Below are 27,499 nucleotides of genomic sequence, written 5' to 3'. Positions count from 1 at the left end.
TTCAGAATGGCACAAACAGATGCTTTAGATGCAGTGTGGCGCAGAAGATATTAGAAAAGACAGACAAAACATAAATTAATGCTATTTTAAAGTAACTCTGGATTGCAGCCTTAATTCAGTTAACTCACTGGTATAAATAACTTCCCAGTCGTCATCAGAACCCTCTGCACTTTCTCTGAAGACCTGTTAACTGTAACTAGCACAGACTCCCTCTAGGTTCCAGTTCCCACTAGTATTTTTAACTGAGCCAGTCTGTTGGCTCCTCAATGCTCAGTGTCAGTGCAGAACTAGCCTTCAATGCTGCTTGACTGCCTGCTATAATTCCCTTTCCCTCTTCTTCTTGTTCTCCCTGCCACCCTGCTCTTAAATCAATGAGGAGAGGGCTCAGGTGTATTGAGAAGCCATGGATGCTGTTGCTAAGTGATGCCTGACTCCAGCTGCAGCTGTGCTCAGTTAGTGATTGGGGCTCATAAAACAAAATGTTACAAATTCAAAAACAACACACACGCATAACATTATGACCACCTGCCTAATATTGTATAGGTCCCCCTTTTGCTGCCAAAACAGCCCTGACCCGTCGTGGCATGGACTCCACTAGACCTCTGAAGGTGTGCTGTGGTATCTGGCACCAAGACGTTAGCAGCAGATCCTTTAAGTCCTGTAAGTTGCGAGGTGGAGCCGACATAGATTGGACTTGTTTGTCCAGCACATCCCACAGATGCTTGATTGGATTGAAACCTGGGGCATTTGGAGGCCAAATCAACACCTTGAACTCGTGATTCATCAGATCAGGCCACCTTCCATTGCTCCGTGGTCCAGTTCTGATGCTCACGTTCCCATTGTAGGCACTTTCAGCAGTGGACAGGGGTCAGCATGGGCACCCTGACTGGTCTGCGGCTACGCAGCCCCATACGCAACAAACTGCGATGCACTGTGTGTTCTGACACCTTTCTATCAGAACCAGCATTAACTTTTTCATCAATCTCAGCTACAGTAGCTCATCTGTTGGATCGGACCACACGGGCCAGCCTTCGCTCCCCACGTGCATCAATGAGCCTTGACCGCCCATGACTCTGTTGCCGGTTCACTGCTTTTCCTTCCTTGGACCACTGCAGAACAGGAACACCCTACAAGAGCTGCAGTTTTGGAGATGCTCTGACCCAGTCATCTAGCCATCACAATTTGGCCCTTGTAAAGTCGCTCAGATCCTTACGCTTGTCCATTTTTCCTGCTTCTAACACATCAACTTTGAAGACAAAATGTTCACTTGCTGCCTAATATATCTCACCCACTGACAGGTGCCATGATAACGAGATCATCAGTGTTATTCACTTCACCTGTCAGTGGTCATAATGTTATGGCTGATCGGTGTATATAAAGATAACAAAAATAACAGAATATAAACAAAAATACAAAAAGTGCAAAAATGAATAATAATAATAAACCACAAGAGAATAATGATAATAAAAGATGAATACATGAATTAAGCTTCAGTCACCTCCTATGACAGTTGCTATAGTATGGGTTCCTTCCTCTACTTGATTTACTAGTGTGTATTCAGACTGCCTGCTCTCTGTCTCCCGAGGTTGTGACTTGCCATCTCAAATCACAGAGGATCGTCTGAGTGCAGATAGAGAGCACCACCCATAGGAGCCCTTAGTTACCCACCCACAAAAGACACCTGCATGTCAATGTGGTAGTTTCATGGTGTGTTTCGTGGAGAAAGAAGAGGTTAGCAAATAACTTTTTTCTTATTTTATCAATTGTTGGGGGATTTTTAGGGGTTTAGTGATAGGGGTTCTTTTGATGTTTTGTTGTTTCTTTTGTGATTTTAAATAGTGTTTTATCGACCATAGTTAGAATAAAGGTGATTTTAGCTAACAGAGATATTTTTTTTAGTTCATCTTCCCCATGTTTTCTATTTTTGAGGGCAAACTTTGTACCCTGCCTCCTGTAATAACTGTGAAACCCGTGGAAGAAAAGTAAAATGATTGAAATGTTTGTATTTGCCTGTGCTCTAAGAATCTGGTCCAAACCTGCTTGGGGAGTCTCGGTAGGGTGGTGGTGAGGTTCCTGTCATGCTTAATATTTTGGAATGGCGTAGTCATAGTTCAAGGGGCTGAAATGTGATTTTAATAAAAGCTTCAGCCTTGTATACATGTAATAATGCAGTCTTTATCACAGGCAAAGTCACACATGTCAGTATTTAAATAGGGATCACACTGAGGGAAAAGGCCTTGCTTTAGGGTTTGAAGGAGTTAACAAAGGGGGGAGACAGAGAAAAAGAAAAAGAAGGCCACTGCTGTAACCTTTTTTAATATAGTGGAGTTACATTAAACAGTTCAGAGCATGATGGGAAACACAAAAGAATACTGTGTCCTTGAACATATAGTCAAAGAAAGGAGGGTAAACAGCACAATCACTTTCCTAATCTAAAAGTTAGCTGTGGAGGGGTCAATAGAGGTGTTTTTCATCAAGTAATGTGAAAGACAAATTTCACTTGTGTCCCATCAACTGCACACATTCACTGAGGGGGGGAAACTCAGAGAACGGCTAACCCTGCAATGCTGTGTGGCTTGTGAGTAGAACAGAGTAGAATATTGTCCTCCTTTTTACACCTGTACTGGGAATGTCAACAACGTACTGTGATGCCCCACAGGGAGAGATCAGGAACGGCAGGTATTTACGAATAAGGCACCTCCCCCCTTCTCGACTTCTCTCTTGATGAGGAGATGGAAAAGCACTGGCAAAGACACCTGCCACTTCAGCCAGGTAGCGAACCTGGGGCTCATCAGCAAAGAGCGTCTAAAGGAAATACACACCTTCTCTCACTGCAGAGGAGAAACACGAGATGTGCTAGAACACACAGGAGAAAGAGACTGAATAGACAGATATCGACCACCATTTTGTTTTGAGGACCCACACAGTGTATTGTATGAGGGGAAAGCCATCATTTGTAGAGGTAAAAGATGCTACAGATGGGTGAGACATCACAATCAAGCCATTGTAGACATACAAGTGACTCTTGGTGTTGCCGGGTAGGCCTTCAAGGTTTACTAGCTGTTCTAGGCAAATTCCTGTGTTGTACTATTTGATATGTGGGAGCTGCCCTTTTGTTAGCATTTCATTGTCGGTGTGTTTACAGTAGAGGATGATGCAGCAGCTGCCTCAATAAACATTCAGACATGCAGGTCGTTGCTGTGCTAAATACTTTCTAATAGGTGATAGATACAGCAGCAGGAAGAGGAATGAAGCCTATATAGCAGCTCTGCTATAAAACAGCAGGACTGAGCTTGACAGCAGGATTATTCCAATACCGCTACTTTCACTAAGACATAAATCTGATCATTTAAATGTTTCAATCTATCATTTGTGCACTTAAGGAAAAAACATGACATTTGACCTCTGTGAACCATCCCCATGAAACCTGACTCCTTTGTTTATATGAACAAACAGGAATGATAACCCCTGACAAACCCCTGCAACTCACTAACACCTGTTTCATCAACAAATGTCCAGTTATGTTTAGGTAGTATGGTTGTTTTTGGTACATTCTGCATATGTGGATGAAAACACATGATTATATTATGATGCTTTTACCTAATATTTAGGTAAAAGATTAATAAGATGCAAATGTTTGTCTGGGCTTAAAACAACCCTGCAGTGTTTTGACAACAGTAATGGAATACATACACCTTACATTAGAATTTTGATTTTTTACTACCACGTCCACCCCCAGTGTGTTCAGCTCCTGCAGTAAAGTATAACACAGGCTTATTTCTCCCATATCTTTTATCCTGAGTTTCTACAGCAGAAACAGGACAAACTGCTCTAACCTGCCACCAGGATTCAGAGAGAGGACAGTGGAGATGTGTCTATAGAAGGCAATTCAATACTACTGACAAACTGCTGTTTAATTTGTGATATGACACGCTTTTGTCCACGTTTTCTTTGGTTTGAGTATTTTTTTAAACCCAAATAAGGCTGTTTTCTCCTTCTTCAGCATAGGTAAAAGCTGCTGAATAGAATAATGCTCTGGATTTTGTACTTACTTTTAGTTAATGCTACTGTTATTGGGACAATAGTTCTGTATTGTGTTTTCTTGTTTATAATGTACAATGTTTATTGTATTGTGTATCGTTTGTGACAGCTGTGCCCTGTGTAAGGGTGTCTGCTAAGAAATACATAAAAATATTTAAAAAAAACATCATCATCACTTGTGGCAATAACAGAATTAATTAATTATTTTTATTGGAGGTTTACACTCCTTCTGCAAAAGCTGATTTGAAAGTGTTGTTTTAAGCTTTTAATCTCTTTAAAGAACAGGCAACTGGTTTGGCATCTTTCCTCCATCAATGTCAAAACTGGAACAGTTCATTCAGTATCATACACAGACTACTGTACAACACCAAAATAAAGAAGGCTAACAAATAAAACAGCTACTGTTGACTCAAGTAGCTCTAAAGTAGCAAACTCAGCCAGGTCCTGGATTACTCTTCCCATCTGCCCCCAGGCAGGGTATAACTCCCTTGACCCCACCCTGGTCATCGTCCCCCCAACACCTGCCAACCACACGCATGCACAGCACAGCAATTGATTATGCATGCCTGCGATCCCACAGAGAACAGAGAACAGTATGCTTTAGTGTTCAACCCCAAAACCCCCACCCCTTTGAACCTGCCATGGGTTTAAACAATTACACCGCCTTTAACTAGATCCAGAGCCCCTAACCTTACTGTTGCTGGGTTACTTCAATATGAACAAACAAACATTATGTAATGAGCATTACCCAAGAAAATTATATAAATTTACTGTGTATTTTCAAAACTGATATATTGTTTAAAAGTAACATCAGAGTTAAATTATTTTGTATACAGTTTTAGTAAACTTTAACACAAAGGGAAAATAGTTTACTAAATACTGAAATTATTGTAAAAAAACAACAACCTGTTTTTGAGGGTTTTTTCCCCACATCTTACAGATTCATAAACTCAATCACAACTCTTGTTATGACAAAAGAGACTCAAATGTAGGTCACTTGCTGTACAGGTTTTCCTGGAAACAGTGCGTGTAATACACCTGTAAAAGTCCTGGTAATATGATATTCCAAATAATTCAATGTCTGTTTTAATAGGAAAGTTTGTATTGTTCTCTACCGTACTATACTGTACTATATACTGTATTTCATTTGTGTAAGAAAATATTCAAACACAGACACTCATTCATGCAAATAAAGAGTGGTAGCAGACAAAATGGAAGGCAGTGGAAAATTGAAATGAAGTCCTTTACTGTTTAATTGCAGACATCTAGTGGAGTACAAGTGTATTACAGACATTACAAACGGAGGATTACTGTTGGTATTTTGTCATTGTGTCAGGGGGCCAGGGCTAGGGTGCTGGATGTGACAATATTGTTTTAATCAACAAAAACAGTAACAAATATAGCTGCAAGCAGCAATGTAGGGGGGCAAGCATACGTGTAGGGATATGCACTATCATACTTTAGGGCTCTGGTCATGGCAAGTGCAGCAACCTTACAACAACACTAAACAGTTCAGGCTTCTAACAAGCCTTCAAAATTGCTACAATATGATAATGCTAGTACATACATATAAAACCAACATAGCTACTTGCAGCCAAACATGTCTGTATAGCTATGGCAAGATAATGTGAGGGTCTCCCACGCCACACCGCAGTAGCCTTACCACAACACCAAATGGCCAAGGCCTCTTAGGAAGCCTTCAGAGTGACTACAGTATGATAATGCTAGTACATAAAGATATCCAATATAGCTACAGGCAGCCAAACATATCTGTATGAATATAGCACATTGCACTATAACTTCAGGTTCAATTTACAGTGAGAATCGAGCCCTGGTCTCTGGTTGCATAGTGCAGCAAACTTACCATCTGTGCCATATCAAAGTCATTCAACACATCACCCAACTATAGTATATCTGAATATAATTAGTATAGTATATCTGGAAATAATTAGAGCCTAACTGCATTCATTATAATAGGAGTGTGATGGATTAATGCATATGACAACTTAATTTTTTACCCTGCTATATACTACAGTAACTAAAGTCTTTTTTATTCTTACAAAGAATACATAGACAATATCAAATTGTTAAATATGTCGATATTTTTAAAGATGACTATTAGTTAAATTTGCATTTGTAGTACCGCTCCCTCTCTTTTTCAGGTCTACATGAATATATACAGTGAGGGAAAAAAATATTTGATCCCCTGCTGATTTTGTATGTTTGCCCACTGACAAAGAATTGATCAGTCTATAATTTTAATGGTAGGTGTATTTTAACAGTGAGAGACAGAATAACAACAAAAAAATGCAGAAAAACACATTTCAAAAAAGTTATAAATTGAGTGAAATAAGTATTTGACCCCTTCGACTTAGTACTTGGTGGCAAAACCCTTGTTGGCAATCACAGAGGTCAGACGTTTCTTGTAGTTGGCCACCAGGTTTGCACACATCTCAGGAGGGATTTTGTCCTGCTCCTCTTTGCAGACCCTCTCCAAGTCATTAAGGTTTCGAGGCTGACGTTTGGCAACTCGAACCTTCAGCTCCCTCCACAGATTTTCTATGGGATTAAGGTCTGGAGACTGGCTAGGCCACTCCAGGACCTTAATGTGCTTCTTCTTGAGCCACTCCTTTGTTGCCTTGGCTGTGTGTTTTGGGTCATTGTCATGCTGGAATACCCATCCACGACGCTTTTTCAATGCCCTGGCTGAGGGAAGGAGGTTCTCACCCAAGATTTGACGGTACATGGCCCCGTCCATCGTCCCTTTGATGCTGTGCAGTTGTCCTGTCCCCTTAGCAGAAAAACACCCCCAAAGCATAATGTTTCCACCTCCATGTTTGATGGTGGGGATGGTGTTCTTGGGGTCATAGGCAGCATTCCTTCTCCTCCAAACACTCGGCAAGTTGAGTTGATGCCAAAGAGCTTGATTTTGGTCTCATCTGACCACAACACTTTCAGCCAATTCTCCTCTGAATAATTCAGATGTTCATTGGCAAACTTCAGACGGGCCTGTACATGTGCTTTCTTGAGCAGGGGGACCTTGCGGGCGCTGCAGGATTTCAGTCCTTCACGGTGTAGTGCGTTACCAATTGTTTTCTTGGTGACTATGGTCCCAGCTGCCTTGAGATCATTAACAAGATCCTCCCGTGTAGTTCTGGGCTGATTCCTCACCGTTCTCATGATCATTGAAACTCCATGAGGTGAGATCTTGCATGGAGCCCCAGACCGAGGGAGACTGACAGTTATTTTGAGTTTCTTCCATTTGCAAATAATCGCACCAACTGTTGTCACCTTCTCACCAAGCTGCTTGGCGATGGTCTTGTAGCCCATTCCAGCCTTGTGTAGGTCTACAATCTTGTCCCTGACATCCTTGGACAGCTCTTTGGTGTTGGCCATGGTGGAGAGTTTGGAATCTGATTGATTGTTTACTTCTGTGGACAGGTGTCTTTTATACAGGTAACGAGCTGAGATTAGGAGCACTCCCTTTAAGAGAGTGCTACTAATCTCAGCTCGTTACCTGTATAAAAGACACCTGGGAGCCAGAAATCTTGCTGATTGATAGGGGATCAAATACTTATTTCACTCATTAACGTCACAAACACTCATTAACATCACAAACCCACAACGTGTGACCTGGACCTTCTCCCTTCTCGTCTCTTCCAAGCAACCACTCCTGATCTTCTCCCCTTCATCTCCTCCCTCCTCAACTCCTCACTCCTCTCTGGCTGTTTCCCCTCTGCATTTAAACAAGCTGCTGTCATCCCACTGCTCAAGAAACCAACCCTTGATGCCACCTCTCCTCAGAACTACCGCCCTGTCTCCCTACTTCCCTTCCTCTCCAAGCGGGCGGTCCACCGTCAGCTCTCGGACTTTCTGTCCCAACACTCACTCCTTCATCCTCTGCAATCCGGCTTCCGCACAGCTCACTCCACTGAGACGGCTCTCCTGGCTGTCACTGACTCCCTCAGCCGTGCTCGGGCGGCCTCCCTCTCCTCAGTCCTCATCCTCCTTGACCTCTCCACAGCATTTGACACCGTTGATCACTCCATCCTCCTCTCCTGCCTCCCTGACCTTGGGATCTCTGGGACTGCTCTCACCTGGTTCTCCTCCTACCTCAGTGACCAGTCCTACCAAGTGACATGGCGAGGCTCCTCATCCACCCCCCAACCTCTCCTCACAGGCGTTCCCCAAGGCTCTGTCCTGGGCCCGCTCCTGTTCTCTCTCTACACTCGCTCCCTGGGCCCCCTCATCGCTTCCCATGGTTTCTCCTACCACTTCTACGCTGATGATGCTCAGATCTTCCTGTCTTTTCCCTCTTCTGACCCTCTCATCCCCTCACACATCTCTTCCTGCTTGTCTGCTATTTCTGCCTGGATGCACTCGCACCACCTCAAGCTCAACCTCTCCAAATTGGATCTCCTCTTTTTCCTCCACTCTTCCTCACCTTCTGCTGACCTCCCCATCTCGATCCCCTTGGAATCCACCACACTCTCTCCTTCTTCTTCTGCTAAAAATCTAGCAGTCACCCTCGATCCTGCGCTCTCCTACACCCAGCACATCACCACGCTGACACGCACCTGCAGATTCTTCCTGAGCAACATACGCCGGATCACCGACTACTTGACTCAGCTACTCGTCCAGTCACTGGTCCTCTCCCGCCTGGACTACTGCAACTCCCTCCTGGCCGGCCTGCCTGCATCTACTACCCGCCCACTCCAGCTCATCCAGAACTCTGGTGGTCGTCTGGTATTCTCTCTGCCACGATTCGCACACGCTAATCCACTGCTCCGCTCCCTCCACTGGCTCCAGATAGCGGCACGCATTCAGTTCAAGACTTTGACCCTCACCTACCGCTGTCTTGACCACACTGCACCAAGCTACCTTCAGTCAATCGTCTCTCCATACATCACCTCCAGACCACTGCGTTCCTCCAGTGCCAGAAGGCTAACTCTGTCTCCTCTCCACTCTCCTTCCTCCAGAGCCCGCTCCTTCTCATCCCTGGCCCCTAAATGGTGGAACGACCTGCCCACCGAAGTCAAAACAGCAGAGTCCTTGACCTCATTCCGGCGCTTACTCAAGACGCATCTTTTCCGACAATACTTGTAATATTAGTCCTCTATCCCTGCTAGATAGCACTTCACAGTTTTTATTATGCTTCTCGCGTTCTTGATTGTTTTCCTCCTTGCTCCCTTTCCCGTAGCCCTTACCTGTGACCCTACATCTTGACAGCACTTAGCTTTCACCCTCCAGGATGTAGAAAGTCACTTACTGTACTTGTGTAAATTGTAAATTGGAATTTGTAAAATGTATTTTGAATTGCTGTTTTAGCCAAATTGAATTTGTAATGATTGATGCCCTGTACTTCTCTGTATTTTTGCACTTTGTTTGCACTTATGTTGTAAGTCGCCCTGGATAAGGGCGTCTGCCAAGAAATAAAAATAATAATAATAATAATAATAATAATAATAATAATAATAATAACATGCAAATCAGTGGCCAACTACAAGAAACGTTATGTCTGTGGTTGCCAACAAGGGTTTTGCCACCAAGTACTAAGTCGAAGGGGTCAAATACTTATTTCACTCAATTTATAACTTTTATGAAATGCATTTTTCTGGATTTTTATGTTGTTATTCTGTCTCTCACTGTTAAAATACACCTACCATTAAAATTATAGACTGATCATTTATTGTCAGTGGGCAAACGTACAAAATCAGCAGGGGATCAAATACTTCTTTCCCTCACTGTAACATGTAAAGCTTCATAAATGCACTCTATTATAAATCCAGGCCTTAATATCAAGCTCCCCAGTGGTGCAGTGGGAAAAGGCACTTAATACAAGACTAAGAGATGTTCTTATATCTTGTATATGTCAACACCTGCATGTACATTCAGTGTGGTAGGATGTGATTCGATCAGATACAGTTTGTAAAAGTACATTTAGTTTTATAAATCTGTTTTATGAATGTACCTTTACAAATCTGAATATAGGTCATAACATGAAGTGTCATGCACCAAATTTCACATCTGTCCCATTAGCGGTTTGGAAGGAGAAGAGGTTTGAATATTGTCTAATAATTGTAACTTAATCCAAGATTGGCACCACACCATATGACATCCAAATTTCACGTGGCACAACCTACTATAGGTATCTACCAGAATACCAAGTTTAGTGAATTTCTGTCCAGTAGTTTTCATTTTATGGCCAATAATAATAATAATAATAATAATAATAATAATAATAATAATAATAATAATAATAATCTGACCAATCCAGCCACTTTGTTGCTTGGCCCCCTAATAATGCTAATAACAAATTAGCTGTTCTTGTGTTGTGTTGTATAATGCTGTAAATAAAGTATATGTACCTAGGCAGTTTACAGCCAAAACCCAACAGTCCATTTTGGCATTGAGTATGAGGTTCAAGCACTCGAAAATCATGTCCAGCTCTCTCAGCACCATACGAATATTCACCCTTTTCAATATTTTTCCTTCGTATATCAACTTCATTATAATTTTTGCCTAGAAATGGCTGCCCTCCTGTACACCCATGTTTCCCTGCAGCTTGGTTGTGATGGGGAAGAAATGTCTCGAACACTCAGGACCGGATCTGAAGAACACACTATCATATAGAAGATTACTCCCTTGGTTGACATCACCGAGGTTACTAAGTTACCCCAAACTTTATCACAGATTCCTGCTTTGTCTTCTGTTCTCTACACAGCCTTGGATGAAAATGTTCACCCATGGGTTACACAATCTTGCTGCAACCAGGGCAGTAGACAGTTGAATTGACAGTTTTATCTCACGGACACAGAGTGCTTTGTTAAAAGTATTTTGGCTTCCATGTCTGCGGAGCAGCTGTTCCCTTGCAGTCTTAAGACTATAACAGTTAAACACAGGGGAGCATTGTCTCTCACACATCCAAATTAATAATGGATAGACATGCTTAAAGGAAGAAGTTAATGCTTATTTGTAACCCTATCATTTTGAAACATGCAAGAAGCGTTTGGAAAAGTCTGTTTTTGCATTTTCCCATTCTTGTAATATTGTCATACATTAACTTATTTTTTGTCTAAGGAAGTAAATGGATGATTGTGAAATATGTGAAAAAGAACCACAGTTCCCACAGTTTATCATCTAGGGCAGGTAAGAAGTGTGTGTAGTGTTTATATTTCAGTGTGACCACAAGGTGGGAGTAGAGGCTGATTGCAGATGTGAGCAGTGGTCATCTCATCAGTAGGTGTTCTGATTTGAGAATTTTACCCAGTGATTTAACCCCTCTCTCTCTCCAACACACATTTTGACTGCAAACAGGTGATAGATCTTTAACCAGACTTGTGGGAAGGTCACTCTCTAATATTCCTTCAAATAAATCAATAAATGTTTTTTTTGGGATCAAGCTACCAGCACCTAAAGCAGTAGGGCAGTCCTATGATAATCTTATTGTTCTTGTGTCATTTTGGCAGTAGAAATTATGATCTGAAAACCAGATCTCTCTTTTTATTTTTTGTTGTTAAATATCAATGTACCATTGTAGTAGAAAGTACTGACACCCTTCATTTGATATAGTGTCAATTGGGATATCATTTACTTCCATAAATATTGTAATTTAAACTATGTTATGTAATTACCAGTATTATTTGAGATCAAAAGAAGGTCAGTCCAAAGAATCTCAACAAATCCTATAAATATATACTAAATCAGAATGTTCTAATGAACATGTTTTATTCAACTTTAGGAATTGCCAAATAACTTCACATGAAGGGCACAAACTGACTAGCACTGTCTATTCTTGTGGGTTAGGGAAGTACTCCTGAAGTAAAACCTTTTTATGAAGGGGGCGCTAAATTCTTAGCGGTGCCCCTGTATATATATATTACTTAGAAATAAAAAATTGCAAACAAAAACAAATTTTCATTCCAAGCTTTTCGAGGGCCCTCCCCCCATTGGGGCCCTGCATATATATATATATATATATATATATATATATAAAATTAGCGTCACAAGAATTGATTATTCATAAAATAATTATTAAATGCAAATTCTGAGAGATTCAAGTCAATATACAAGAAGCAGAGAGAATTGGCTAGGAATAAAATGTCTATGTGGCACAAAGAACTACCTCAGAGATCAGTATAAACACTGTTATTCTTTCTAACCTGTAAAAATAGCTTAGACTGATACATAGGATCTGGCCCTGGCACTTATATAATGCTATACTTTATATTCAGATAGTGTGTTGGATTGTAGTAATGAGTAACCTTGAAGGAGAATGCTTAGAATATATATATATATATATATATATATATATATATATATATACACTCACCTAAAGGATTATTAGGAACACCATACTAATACTGTGTTTGACCCCCTTTCGCCTTCAGAACTGCCTTAATTCTACGTGGCATTGATTCAACAAGGTGCTGAAAGCATTCTTTAGAAATGTTGGCCCATATTGATAGGATAGCATCTTGCAGTTGATGGAGATTTGTGGGATGCACATCCAGGGCACGAAGCTCCCGTTCCACCACATCCCAAAGATGCTCTATTGGGTTGAGATCTGGTGACTGTGGGGGCCAGTTTAGTACAGTGAACTCATTGTCATGTTCAAGAAACCAATTTGAAATGATTCGACCTTTGTGACATGGTGCATTATCCTGCTGGAAGTAGCCATCAGAGGATGGGTACATGGTGGTCATAAAGGGATGGACATGGTCAGAAACAATGCTCAGGTAGGCCATGGCATTTAAACGATGCCCAATTGGCACTAAGGGGCCTAAAGTGTGCCAAGAAAACATCCCCCACACCATTACACCACCACCACCAGCCTGCACAGTGGTAACAAGGCATGACGGATCCATGTTCTCATTCTGACTCTACCATCTGAATGTCTCAACAGAAATCGAGACTCATCAGACCAGGCAACATTTTTCCAGTCTTCAACTGTCCAATTTTGGTGAGCTTGTGCAAATTGTATCCTCTTTTTCCTATTTGTAGTGGAGATGAGTGGTACCCGGTGGGGTCTTCTGCTGTTGTAGCCCATCCGCCTCAAGGTTGTACGTGTTGTGGCTTCACAAATGCTTTGCTGCATACCTCGGTTGTAACGAGTGGTTATTTCAGTCAAAGTTGCTCTTCTATCAGCTTGAATCAGTCGGCCCATTCTCCTCTGACCTCGAGCATCAACAAGGCATTTTCGCCCACAGGACTGCCGCATACTGGATGTTTTTCCCTTTTCACACCATTCTTTGTAAACCCTAGAAATGGTTGTGCGTGAAAATCCCAGTAACTGAGCAGATTGTGAAATACTCAGACCGGCCCGTCTGGCACCAACAACCATGCCACGCTCAAAATTGCTTAAATCACCTTTCTTTCCCATTCAGACATTCAGTTTGGAGTTCAGGAGATTGTCTTGACCAGGACCACAGCCCTAAATGCATTGAAGCAACTGCCATGTGATTGGTTGGTTAGATAATTGCATTAATGAGAAATTGAACAGGTGTTCCTAATAATCCTTTAGGTGAGTGTATATATATATATACAGTGGGGGAAAAAAGTATTTGATCCCCTGCTGATTTTGTACGTTTGCCCACTGACAAAGAAATGATAAATGATCAGTCTATAATTTTAATGGTAGGTGTATTTTAACAGTGAGAGACAGAATAACAACAAAAAAATGCAGAAAAACACATTTCAAAAAAGTTATAAATTGAGTGAAATAAGTATTTGACCCCTTCGACTTAGTACTTGGTGGCAAAACCCTTGTTGGCAATCACAGAGGTCAGACGTTTCTTGTAGTTGGCCACCAGGTTTGCACACATCTCAGGAGGGATTTTGTCCTGCTCCTCTTTGCAGACCCTCTCCAAGTCATTAAGGTTTCGAGGCTGACGTTTGGCAACTCGAACCTTCAGCTCCCTCCACAGATTTTCTATGGGATTAAGGTCTGGAGACTGGCTAGGCCACTCCAGGACCTTAATGTGCTTCTTCTTGAGCCACTCCTTTGTTGCCTTGGCTGTGTGTTTTGGGTCATTGTCATGCTGGAATACCCATCCACGACGCTTTTTCAATGCCCTGGCTGAGGGAAGGAGGTTCTCACCCAAGATTTGACGGTACATGGCCCCGTCCATCGTCCCTTTGATGCTGTGCAGTTGTCCTGTCCCCTTTGCAGAAAAACACCCCTAAAGCATAATGTTTCCACCTCCATGTTTGATGGTGGGGATGGTGTTCTTGGGGTCATTCCTCCTCCTCCAAACACGGCGAGTTGAGTTGATGCCAAAGAGCTTGATTTTGGTCTCATCTGACCACAACACTTTCACCCAGTTCTCCTCTGAATCATTCAGATGTTCATTGGCAAACTTCAGACGGGCCTGTACATGTGCTTTCTTGAGCAGGGGGACCTTGCGGGCGCTGCAGGATTTCAGTCCTTCACTGCATAGTGTGTTACCAATTGTTTTCTTGGTGACTATGGCCCCAGCTGCCTTGCGATCATTAACAAGATCCTCCCGTGTAGTTCTGGGCTGATTTCTCACCGTTCTCATGATCATTGAAACTCCACAAGGTGAGATCTTGCATGGAGCCCCAGACCGAGGGAGACTCACAGTTATTTTGTGTTTCTTCCATTTGCGAATAATCACACCAACTGTTGTCACCTTCTCACCCAGCTGCTTGGCGATGGTCTTGTAGCCCATTCCAGCCTTGTGTAGGTCTATAATCTTGTCCCTGACATCCTTGGACAGCTCTTTGGTCTTGGCCATTGTGGAGAGTTTGGAATCTGATTGATTGATTGCTTCTGTGGACAGGTGTCTTTTATACAGGTAAACGAGCTGTGATTAGGAGCACTCCCTTTAAGAGAGTGCTCCTAATCTCAGCTCATTACCTGTATAAAAGACACCTGGGAGCCAGAAATCTTGCTGATTGATAGGGGATCAAATACTTATTTCCCTCATTAACATGCAAATCAATTTATAACTTTTTTGGAATGCGTCTTTCTGGATTTTTTTGTTGTTATTCTGTCTCTCACTGTTAAAATACACCTACCATTAAAATTATAGACTGATCATTTATTTGTCAGTGGGCAAACGTACAAAATCAGCAGGGGATCAAATACTTTTTTCCCTCACTGTATATAATTATACTGCAAGAGAACTCCATCACAGTATGGATTTATTTTTAATACTAGGGAATATTTTGCATTTCTTGTGCTATTTGCCCTTGTATTTACAGGGCATAGACAGACGTATTTTGGCACAAAAAAAGTGATTTCTATCATTTATAATTTTCCAATGAAAAGGTATAAAATAAAGATTTTTCATGCTTTCAAATGTAAAAGTCGAATTGCTTTAATGTGTGTTGTTTTTAAAGGTTTGCATGTTGCTCTCCCCAGAGATGCATCTTATTAACATGTGGTAGGATTGTCTGGTTGCAAATTGTTTGACCATTTTCTCTTAATTGTTGTGTAAAATCTTTTGTAGTACTTTTTGTGATTTTGCTGGGCTAATTTTATGAACCTACCTCCTGATTCTGCAGAAGTCTATTTATATAATACATTGAAATAAGAGCAATCATTATATTACTCTTTTTCCTCTTTCTTGTTATTTTTTACTGCCCAAAATACTTTTGTCAGCAGTGAAAACCAGGAAAACCAAAACCTGACACTCATGAGTTTACAGCTCAGCAGACTACACAGACAAAGAGATTGGGCCTGGATGAGGTCACTGCTTTGTCAAGGCATGCCTGTTGTCAAGGGAGTCTCTAGTAACTCAACAAAGACTGTAAACACATGACGAGAACCTGAAGAAAGGCGGGAAACAATCAACTGCCATTTTTAGTGAGGGGGAGAGATAAGAGACCAATTGCATTCTAAGCTGTTTAGATAACAAGGTCTGGGGAGAAATGGTATTGGCTAAGCAATGGGGCTGTGAATCTGCCTGGACAAAGTTAATTGTGTTTTAGTATGTGGCAGGTGGAGGATACAACAGAGACATGTAATTAGAGATCTCTAGGTTATTTTGGCATGAGCAAGGGTGTTGACCCAGTCCTTCACTGACATCCACCTGTGTGGGTTTTGTGCAAGAGACAAAATGAGTAACTGCAAATTTAGTTTGACATGCTAAATGTTTTGCAAATGTACTTGTATGTTTGAGAGAAGAGATAGCATTTGTTTTTTTATTTAAAAACAAACAAACAATCAACCAAATTAATACAGTGACCCAGCCAATATCTCTGGACTGAGTTGGAGTGCAGAGTGTTTCAGAGTTTCTGAACAATAAGAAAGACTAATGGACTCAAAAGACTGTTTATAAAATCAAGTGATTGCATACTACATTAACACAGTCCCAAAAGAACAACAACATTTTGATACAATTTGTAAACATAATATATGGCCAAGCAAAAAAAAAAAAAAGAAAGAAAAACATGGACAGGATTTCAAGAAACACATTATAATATTTATTCATTATATTTTAATCATGATATTTATGTTGTGTATTTAATTAAAAAAGACTGCAAATATTTATTTCAAATATTATCTGATAAATAGAACATTCTGATTAATACCAGATTTTTCACTGTTACTCTTAAATATTTGTTTTTGTTTATTTGTTATTGTTTGGGAATAAGAGGTAAAAATAAAGACAACCTAACCTTCAGTCTTCAAAATTAAATGCAACTGGGGGATTGGCCAAAATATTATTATTATTATTATTATTATTATTATTATTATTATTATTATTATTATTATTATTATTATTATTATTATTATTCACATTGAGGCCTTTAAGGAATGTATAAGACTTTCACATCAGTTGTTAATAAATCATATTTGTTATTGAGCAAAGTCTCTATTTGAGTTTGTCGCTGCATGAATAAAGCAGTGCATTATTCAGGCAGGCAAACATATTGAAGCCATAGTAAGTTAAATTGAGATCTGGCTTTGTTGGTAGTTACCTGTCATTAGTTTGATGTGTGAGTTGTAGGAATGTGAGTGTGGACTGAAGCTATACATTAACTGCCTTTGGTCTTAGTCTCTTAGGGCAACTTTGTTGTTCAAAGCAGAGTTAACCCCTAGTTTCCAACAACACACACAGTTGCCTAGGTATCCACTTGCTTTGCCCTATAAATAAAACACTCCACCTCTGGGGATCATACATACTCTTCTCAGTCCGAATCCTAGACGTCGGCCTGTAGAAAATATCAAAATGGTGAGTGTTGACATTAACTCTTTAATTTTCGTTTTCAGAAATCATGTCATTTATTATCCAAATTTTTTTTTTGGGGGGGAGGTTACTGTAGATAAGTATTAGATTGATCATTGTAAAATGCTGTTATTTGAAACAGGATGCTTTCCAAAAATACTTGATGAGTATCCTATTTCTTTTAAGGTTGAAGTTGGAGACTGGGACAGAAAATACAAATAAAGTCCTTTACTTGAAAACAAGCTATATATGCATGTTTCCTTTGTGTTATCACTTTTAATTAAACAATTTTACAATACTGTTATGTATATAAATACTTTTGTGAATTTAAAAAACGTTAAATATCATCATGTAAGATCATTTCAGTTTTGTGAAGGGACATGTTCATAATTAGCCTTTGTTGTTACCATGTGTTGTAACCAAGATAGAACCAGTTTGTACTGGTTAACCTCTCTGATGCAAAAAAAATTCTGGTAGTGTAGTAGTGTATAGAATTTACACTCTTCTATGACATTTTGTTCTGCATATTTCGTATCTTAAGAAATGTATCTGGTGATTGGTTGTGTGTGATGCTGGATTTCCTGGATGAAAAAAACATTGTTCCCCTGGTCTCCAGTAGAAAGGAGTTGTGGCTTCATAGAGCCATTCTCATCTTTTCCTTTCAGTCAGACATTTATATAATGTCAGACATTTTTTAAATGTATATAACAGAAAAAAATGATCTACTTTAGATCACATTCACAACTCTGATTATGTAAAATACTGTTTATTGGGTTGAGTATTTTACATTTCTTAAAATACAAACAATTCAATATTTAATACTTATGATTAAAATCATTTAAAATATCAATTCTTAAAATCACTTAAAATTTTTAAAATCTTTGTGATTTTAACTAAAACAATTAACTTTAAAATAAACGTGCTCAAATCAAATAAACAAAACGTGCTAAAAGCAAAAAAATTGCACACCAACAAAAGAGTCAGATACATTGAAAATAACTGAAAATTAAACTCTGATTATGTAATGAAGACAATTCAGGCCCTAGTGTTTCATGATGGATGTGCTCATGCCATTCCTCTCCCCACAGCGAGAGTGTATCTCCATCCATGTCGGCCAAGCCGGAGTCCAGATGGGCAATGCCTGCTGGGAGTTGTACTGTCTGGAGCACGGGATCCAGCCTGATGGTCAGATGCCCAGTGACAAGACCATCGGAGGAGGGGACGACTCCTTCAACACCTTCTTCAGTGAGACAGGGGCAGGCAAGCACGTCCCCCGTGCTGTCTTTGTGGACCTGGAGCCCACCGTCATCGGTAAGCAGGGGCTGCCCATATGACTTCATTTTGTTCACTGACCAACAGGCACTGTGCTCACAGATACCTAGACACTATCGGCATCCTGCTTTCAAAAGTCTTTCACCAGCATTAAGGATCTGGATAACTTTATGAATAATGAACCCACTTCCATATCAATGTTGTGGGATGAGCTGCTCTTTGGGTCAGCACCAATCAACCCCTTCCTGTCCTCTCCATTCCCAGATGAGGTGCGCACCGGGACTTACCGCCAGCTGTTCCACCCCGAGCAGCTCATCACTGGCAAAGAGGATGCTGCCAACAACTATGCCCGCGGGCACTACACCATCGGCAAAGAGATCATCGACCTGGTGCTGGACAGGACACGCAAGCTGGTGAGTCAACTTAGTCTAGACATTCCAGGTTGTCTCTCTCAGATCATTATACAGGGATAGAAAAAAATAAGTAGGATTTAAGATTTAAAGTACTTTACAACTGCATTCTACATAATCTCACATGTCCCCCCCCCTCTTGTCTCTCCAGGCTGACCAGTGCACTGGGCTCCAAGGCTTCCTCATCTTCCACAGCTTTGGTGGTGGTACCGGCTCTGGTTTCACCTCTCTGCTGATGGAGCGTCTCTCTGTTGACTATGGCAAGAAGTCCAAGTTGGAGTTTGCAGTCTACCCAGCTCCCCAGGTGTCCACAGCTGTGGTTGAGCCCTACAACTCCATCCTGACAACCCACACCACCCTGGAGCATTCCGACTGCGCCTTCATGGTCGACAATGAGGCCATCTATGACATCTGCCGCAGAAACCTGGACATTGAGCGTCCCACCTACACCAACCTGAACCGGCTCATTGGCCAGATTGTCTCCTCCATCACCGCCTCCCTGCGCTTCGATGGTGCCCTGAATGTGGACCTGACAGAGTTCCAGACCAACTTGGTGCCCTACCCCCGTATCCACTTCCCACTGGCCACTTACGCCCCAGTGATTTCTGCCGAGAAGGCGTATCACGAGCAGCTGTCTGTGGCTGAGATCACCAATGCCTGCTTTGAGCCGGCCAACCAGATGGTGAAGTGTGACCCCCGTCACGGCAAGTACATGGCCTGCTGTCTGCTGTACCGTGGAGACGTGGTGCCCAAGGATGTCAACTCTGCCATTGCCACCATCAAGACCAAGCGCACCATCCAGTTTGTGGACTGGTGTCCCACTGGCTTCAAGGTGGGCATCAACTACCAGCCCCCCACTGTGGTGCCCGGGGGCGACCTGGCCAAGGTGCAGAGGGCCGTGTGCATGCTGAGCAACACCACTGCCATCGCCGAGGCCTGGGCCCGCCTGGACCACAAGTTTGACCTGATGTACGCCAAGCGCGCCTTCGTCCACTGGTACGTGGGAGAGGGCATGGAGGAGGGCGAGTTCTCTGAGGCCAGAGAGGACATGGCGGCCCTGGAGAAGGATTATGAAGAGGTGGGCACTGACAGCGTGGGAGAGGAAGGAGAAGAGGAAGGAGAGGAATATTAAAGCAGGAATAGTTCACTGTAAACACCACAGTCTTAGTAGTAAATATATTATCTTTCATTCACCTCTTCATTTTGTATAATGTAAAGAATATATCTGTGTTATTCTATTTGTACTCTTTCCATTAATTAATAAATAAGAAAAAAAAAAGATTTTCTTATTTCAGTTTCAAACTTCAGTCTGTATACTATATTTATGACATTTCAACACAAACAATGCTAACTGCAATGAAAACAGAATGATATTCTGTGGTATTCACTACCTCAGTATTACCTGATGTTTTTACCCTGCTTCTATTGAACTTTGTTGTGGCTAATGCTCAACCACAAATATGTGACACTTTGATGTCTACTTTAAATTTATTTAATGTCTGTAGTCCTTTATATCAAAAGGAATGTAATGCTGTTGCATTGTACAATATTGATAATGTAACCAATATGTTGCGCACTTCGCATAGTCTCCCTCAATAAATAATATTAATAAAAACTCTAAAGCCAACATTTTAAATTTGTGAAGAAAGAACCAAACAGCAAGTCAACTGTGAACCTCTGGACAGACCTGGAATCTGGAGTAAAGACAGGACAAAGGAGACAAATAATTATGAGGGGTATTTGAATTAATAAGAATAATTTAAATGAAAATGCCATGGACTATACAATCTGAATCAGTGGTGGCCATCCCTGTTCCTGGGAGCCACAGTCCTTCCCGTCTATATCTATATCTAAGTCACTAAATACCACTGGGCACCTGGTAATCTAAAAAAAAATGAAGCCAAGAAATGTATATGATTTGGATAAAACAGAAACCACTAGGACCAGGTAAGGTGAGCTCTGATCTAAGTCTTTCTGGACACCAAATTACCTGTGTGTTGTATTGTTTGTACTGCATCTGTTTGTACTGCATCTTTGCATCCTTACTAAGCCCTCTGGAATGAATATTACCAGACAGGTATATCTTGTAATGGTCTTAGATCAGGGTTGTCTTCTGGTTTTTATTGTAACAACGCTCTTTATTACATAGAATAATTCAGCCCTAAATGTGCTCTCAGTTACAGATCTTAGAATGACTCCACTTGTGACTAACAGGTCATGGTGAAAACTGCAGACTTAAACAAAGGAAGAACCAAACACTACTTTAATTCTCTAAAAAAAAAAAACACAAAGAGGAAGTACATAAAGCTCTCAGTTACAGATCTGAGAAGGACTCCACTCACTTTTACATGGAGGAAACCAAATTCTGCTCAGTTCATTCTCAACTCGTTTATTAAACTGCTGCTCTCCTAAACCTGTCTAAACAATGGTTAACACATTACCAGTTAATAGTGCACAGACACAGGTGATAAATATTCTACCAAACCCTCCCACAATAAGGACAGGAAACTCTTTACTGGCTCAGCTGCTTAAATTCCAGACACCAAATACTTGAAAAAACTCCTCTAAATGAGAGTAGCTCTTCTGCGTTTGGAACAGGGTTAATTCTATATTAGAAAGGGAAGTAACGAGTAAAAAAAGCACATGCTGTTATTTGATTGGTTTGTTTCCCTAGGCCAAACAAGTCACATGAAACTAGTTATTTATTTATTTATTTTTAACTTTTGTGGTGTGCTCTCTGTTCTGACAATGAGCAACTTTGTCACCTGCTTACTTCCCTTGAGCATAATTTCAAAAGCATTTTGGTATCTAGGCATACATGGTGTGCTTACATTAACATAAAAAGGGAATCTATAGCTCATCAACATATTTAAACAGTCTTCCCCTCCCATTAACACACAGTATGTTGTGTATTCTGTACTCTCTTTGGGGATATGCGAAGGACTTCGCTGGCTGCCTGATTTGTTTGAGTAATTTTTTGCTTGGCTGGAGCGTTGCTATGTAACTGTATAGCACACACCCAGCTAGACTATCCTATTGCACCCCCAGGGAAGGCTGGTCTTGTTTACATTAAAATGGGAGACTAACAGGTAAAGGTGAAAACTGCAGACTTAAACAAAGCAAGAACCAGACACTATAAACTTGCTTTAATTCTCTTAAAACACAAAGAGGAAGTACATAAAGCATTAACCCTTAGGCTGGGGTGTAGAATTATACACAGTGGAGTTGCTTTCTGAGGAAATTTAAATAGATCTTTAGCATATAAATAGAACCCAGTTTGATTGGTCAGTTTTAATTGAAAATCCAATGAGGGCAAGGAGTTGGAGGGAAAAATCTCAAGGGGCTTTCCTTATTTTAAAGCAAACTACTGATCATAGTTATCTGCACAACAAAACAATTGCCTACATCTGGCCACATTATAGTATTATAGCAACAGTGGGTTGTTTTTTCAATACTGAAGTTACAATCAAGAAGTTTATTTTTATTTTTATTTTCTGCTTTTTAACCTCTAAACTCTTTACACAACCACTTGAAGAACTGTTTTCTACAGAAGAAGTACAAAGTAATAATTTTGTTTAGCTGTGTAGTCTCTGAGCTCTCCTATATGCACTTGGTAGGCATGTTCTAATCACTTATTCATTACTAACTAGCTAGAATAAACACTGACAAGACTGTGAATATGCTAACACAATTTTACACATATGCGGTGTCAAAATGTGATGTGTTTGTGAAAAAATCATGTACAAAATTTCATATAAGGGTTATCCATGATGTTTTGTGCAAATTGGTCACAAATTCATAATATTTCCCTAACAAATGTGGCTTAAAATAAAGTTAAATGGCTGGTTATAAATGAGAGCTCAATGAGGGCATGTTAGGGGAAATAGCTCCATGTTTTCAGTCTACATGGCAGTAAAGAATATGTGCCACAGAAATAAAATGTACACACACAAACAGCTTTATCTTGCCCTTTGTTTTTCCCCTGTGTAAAAGTAATCTGTTATTTACTGCACATATGTCTAGCAGCTGATACAATCCATCTCTGATCTGCCATCCCATCAGGAGGATTTCAACCCTGTAGTGGTGTGTTTATTATACAACATGAAAAGCTGAAAGGTACATCGCGGATTAGGCCACGCCACTTTCTTCAGAGGCTCTCAAGTGGCCACACTATTTTACCAGGAAGAGCCATGCTTCCTGTCTGATGCCTGAGAGGTGGTTTGAGCTGTGGGCTTGCAGTGTGGAAGGAACCCAATAAATTCTCACTGCGCACCCCACCTCTCTCCTTAGTTCTGACCTTGTGTCATAATGATATTAATTTAAATTGTATGCAAGACTGAAAATAAATAAATATTGGAAATCTGTATTTCTTTGATTGAAATGTTTGTTTGGCCATCTGACCAAAAGCATATTAAAAAGCTTTTGGGTGGCATAAAAGCTTAGGGGGGGGGTCATGTTTTCAATGGCAGGTTGCTATTTGCACTTTAATTTGTGGTGGTAGAAAAATAAATGTTACAAGAACCTCAGTGTTTAAAGGTTTGGTGAGCAGGTGAGTAGTAGATGGTAGTCCTAGGAACATTTTACAATGTAGTTCAGATGATAAACAAATGTAAAAATAATGTAGCTACGGTGTATATTTGAACACAGACTAATGGTCTTAATAATAATAATAATAATAATAATAATAATAATAATAATAATAATAATAATAATAATAGGTAACATAATTTGTATATTTCTGCAGAGGGGAAGGTTAAACATAATCCAAAAGACAAAGAGAGTATGAGAAAGAAAATAAAAGGAAGTTTTACCCTAGGCATTTAATTTCCATACAATTGGTGTTGTAAACAGCTTTTAACTGCTCTACTCAATCACCTATTCATACAGATATCCTCAGCTGAAACAATGCACAGTATCCAGTTTCAACCATCTTTATTGTTATGGGAAATCTAACAATACAAAGGCAGTAAAAAAAAAAAAAAAATCCTTAAATTGAATGCATAGCCACACTAATTTCAGCTGTTTCATATAGATGTCTTTTCAATTGATTGTGCACCTGTTTCTGTCATTAAGCAAGGGAAACTGACATTTAAAATAAATTTGTACCTGGGAAGTTACTTACAAGTTTGTTAGCCATGCTCCTAAACCTGTAACCATAGCAACATTGTGCTAGTGGAGTGGTGTGGTGCATTTAGTGCTGATAGAATGACATGGGAGAAAATCTAAAAGAAAGAAACTACAGTGCTTTTATACTTTAAAACATGTTGGGTACAAAACTGAATGATTGGTGTCTTTTCACACAAAGTAAAATTGTTTAGATGTTACATTTGGGGGATGTGCTTTGTGTTGATTGTACCATTTATCTTTAATGGTGTCATTAATATGAATGAATATATGAATACAAATGATGTTCATATGGCATTGATGTTTTTATCCTGTGTGGTATTCATATGTTAATACCTGAGGAATCACACCACCTTGTTTTAATGTGTTACCATCACACCACCTTATTTTATAGTGTGACCAATAAGGGATATCCCCTCAATTAACAGATAAGTTTAGAATCGGGCAGGGAGAACAAATTATGTGTCATCCCAACTAGCTGCTATAACTTTCAACATTGTTCCATTTCTGCTTCAGTACATTAAAGACTAATAGTGACAACATAAACTTTACCAACTGACCATCCTAAGCCTTCCTTGGTCAGGATTGTATCAAAAGAAACATGAATAAATAAATAAATAAATAAATAAACCACAAAAAAATACACTACTATACTTTTAATAGTTGGCAGGATATATGCCAGCTTCTCAGTGACTTTTAGTGGTACAAAATTACATTTATGGAAAATGTATTTTTTAAATTATTTACATTACACAGGAATATATATATATATATATATATATATATATATATATATATATATATATATAGTGGAGTATAGAAATGTATTTACTTACTTACTAGTGGTTTGCTGTGCGACTGTTACAGTGATGCACTGTTGCTTTAAGAAGCAAAACTTAAGCTGGGAAGGGGGTCGGGAGGTTGAGGTTGAAAGGTCTTTAAGTTTTGTTAAGATGGCTGCTGTATGTTTTTTTTTTGTTTTGTGATGTTCAAATACTTGCTTTATGAATGAACATTTAATAAAGGGCTGGACCAGTTAATCCACAACCTCTGCATGTCCACTGCATTACTTAAATCACAAAATAGCAATCTTAAAAGATACAGACTAATTCACAGAGAGGACCGCTACAGTACAGGCCTGGCAGAGCATGACCTGGGAAGAAACCCATCATCTGGTGATGTCTATGGGTTCCAGACTTCAGGCAGTCATGGACTGCAAAGGATTTGCAACCAAGTATTGAAACTCACAATTTAATTCATGATGATGTTAATTTGTCCTAATACTTTTGAGCCCCTAAAATTGGGGGGACCACATAGAAAAATGGGTATAATTCCTACACCGTTCACACAATTAGGATGTAACTACTAAGGTGAAGGTCTACACTTGAAGCACACCTTGATTGTTTCCTTTCAAATCCATTGTGGTGGCATACAGAGCCTAAATGATGACAATTGTGTCACTGTCTAAATATTTATGGACCTAACTGTCTGTGTATATATATATATATATATATATATAATGCACCAAACATGAAAAGGCTGGACATGATAATGGTTTCTATGGACGGCTGAACAGCAGTGTCCCATTATGGCCAGTGTTTAATTGTAAGTCAATACTCCACATTCAGAGGTATTTTACAGCTCCCACAGTTTGTTGGTAGTAACCACAAATTCAGCACATTGTATTTGTCTGGCTGTGGAAGGAGAGTATTGCCTGTTCTGTTTTTTGTTTTTTTTAACTTCTCAAGATGCAATCAAGCCTAACTTTTCTCTAGTTACCAACAACACAAGCTGGTTGCCTAGCTCTGCAGCTCTTCTGGTGCTATAAAGCAGCAGCCTCCGCCACTGTCTGGACATATCAGATCCTTCCGAATCCTTGACGTCGGCGTAAAGAAAGGCACAAAATGGTGAGGATGTACAGAAACCCTTTGTTACATTTTTGCTGTACCGATGATCTTCAAGCCTCTCACAAATATACTAAATGACTCCTTGTATTTTTTTCCTATCTTTAAACAAGCTGTTCTGATCGTTTGGTTTGAGGGAGCCTATTTCAGGACCACTTGTGTTCATTGCACCCGGAAGCCGCACTGGGGACGTACATTTGGAGATTTCTGTATCGGCTCCAAATTCATATTAAACATGGAAGATTTTTAGATTCAATCAGTGGCGTACACAGCACAGACCCTCAGCAAAAATAAAGAAATAAAAAAGTCGGGGCCCATTTATTGTACCCCATTGACGTTAGCATACTTCTGAATACATACCTAACACTAAAACGTCCGTCTCAGGAAACCGTGCTGTCACGTTCAGTGTTTCACCGGCATTTAATTGGCTTTGCGGCTTTTGTGAGATTATTTCTCCTTGATACATTCGCCTTTTGTCTTGTTCAAGAACATAATATATGCAATCTAATCTATCCAGTTTATAATTACATTGAAACGGTGTTAATTACTCTCTGAAAGCTGTTCTGCTCTTAACATTTATGAAATTACATTGTAAATCCTGAGACCAAAATATAGTGTTACATTGCAGACACATATATTGTGTTATACTTTCCCTTATTAGTTAGCAGTGCATTCTGAGGTCTTCCAAGGCAACTAATTGTGCTGTTTTATGAGTATGAAACTATTTGACTTAAGTCATTTTGTATATGTATGTAGTACTGCACTCAAGTTGTTTTTATTATTATAGTGCATTCAGATTTTATCCTGTTTTACAGTGGTACATGTTTTGAATGAAAGGAGATGTTTCCATTCAGTGCTTTCTGATCTACAGCTGAAAACCACCTGTTTTCACCATTACTGTGTGAACCAAAAAGCAAAAACTACACTGCTTTGCCTCTCAGATTATATCAAATAAAACATGAAAAAGATTGACCTGAAACTACTATAGAAGCAGTAAGGTATATCTGGATATGTTTTTGCCATTTGCCATATCTGGAGATTTTACAGATATTTACAAGTATTTAGCTTGAATGGATCTTAAACTGATTCATAATTGTTCATACACTTCAATGCATCCCCAGTATAAAGAGTGCTTTTGGTGATTTAGTTTTTTGGGCAAAAATGGAAACAGAATTAAATTGTTGATTATTATTAGTTGACCTTCATCAGGGCACCCTGACCATATTGTGTCAAATATAAGCCAGTACCATTCCTCTCATTTCAACATGTGTTAATCTTACCCACAGTTCCTTTAATCTGTGAATTCCTCTGTTTCAAGTGCATCATTACAATCTTTAACTTTAGGTATAGATAAACCCTGGTGTTTCCTGCCCTGTTTTTCCCCTCAGCGTGAGTGTATCTCCATCCATGTTGGCCAAGCTGGTGCCCAGATGGGCAATGCCTGCTGGGAGCTTTACTGTCTGGAGCACGGGATCCAGCCTGATGGCCAGATGCCCAGCGACAAGACCATCGGAGGAGGGGACGATTCCTTCAACACCTTCTTCAGTGAGAC

At 40.1% G+C, this 27,499-nt stretch overlaps 2 protein-coding genes across 2 annotated transcripts in view; both read left to right on the top strand.

Moving 5' to 3' along the window:
* The first annotated feature begins 17,147 nt into the window (after positions 1 to 17,147).
* On the top strand, positions 17,148 to 20,534 carry LOC136711792 (tubulin alpha-1A chain-like). Its single transcript, XM_066688260.1, has 4 exons — positions 17,148 to 17,243; positions 18,326 to 18,548; positions 18,774 to 18,922; positions 19,071 to 20,534. Exons 1-4 carry the CDS (start codon positions 17,241 to 17,243, stop codon positions 20,049 to 20,051), a joined length of 1,356 nt encoding a protein of 451 aa, XP_066544357.1. The 5' UTR covers positions 17,148 to 17,240; the 3' UTR covers positions 20,052 to 20,534.
* Positions 20,535 to 25,830: 5,296 nt separating this feature from the next.
* LOC136711793 (tubulin alpha-1A chain-like) overlaps positions 25,831 to 27,499 on the top strand; it is a 3,714-nt gene continuing 2,045 nt past the window's right edge. The window contains exons 1-2 of the mRNA XM_066688261.1: positions 25,831 to 25,950; positions 27,336 to 27,499. The exon at positions 27,336 to 27,499 is cut by the window's right edge and continues 59 nt beyond it. Of these exons, the coding sequence (XP_066544358.1) occupies positions 25,948 to 25,950; positions 27,336 to 27,499 (167 nt within the window). The 5' untranslated portion in view covers positions 25,831 to 25,947. The remainder of the gene's footprint in view (positions 25,951 to 27,335) is intronic.

Source organism: Amia ocellicauda, chromosome 16 (assembly GCF_036373705.1).
Source record: "Amia ocellicauda isolate fAmiCal2 chromosome 16, fAmiCal2.hap1, whole genome shotgun sequence".
Lineage (NCBI taxonomy): Eukaryota > Metazoa > Chordata > Actinopteri > Amiiformes > Amiidae > Amia > Amia ocellicauda.
This window is presented reverse-complemented; position numbering and strand designations above follow the sequence as displayed.

What these genes read in the sequence shown, in the direction of transcription:
- LOC136711792 (XM_066688260.1), top strand. An exon ending in CCTGGAGCCCACCGTCATCG is followed by an intron (nt 18,549 to 18,773) that starts GTAAGCAGGGGC and finishes CTCCATTCCCAG; the next exon opens with ATGAGGTGCGCACCGGGACT. An exon ending in TGGACAGGACACGCAAGCTG is followed by an intron (nt 18,923 to 19,070) that starts GTGAGTCAACTT and finishes TTGTCTCTCCAG; the next exon opens with GCTGACCAGTGCACTGGGCT.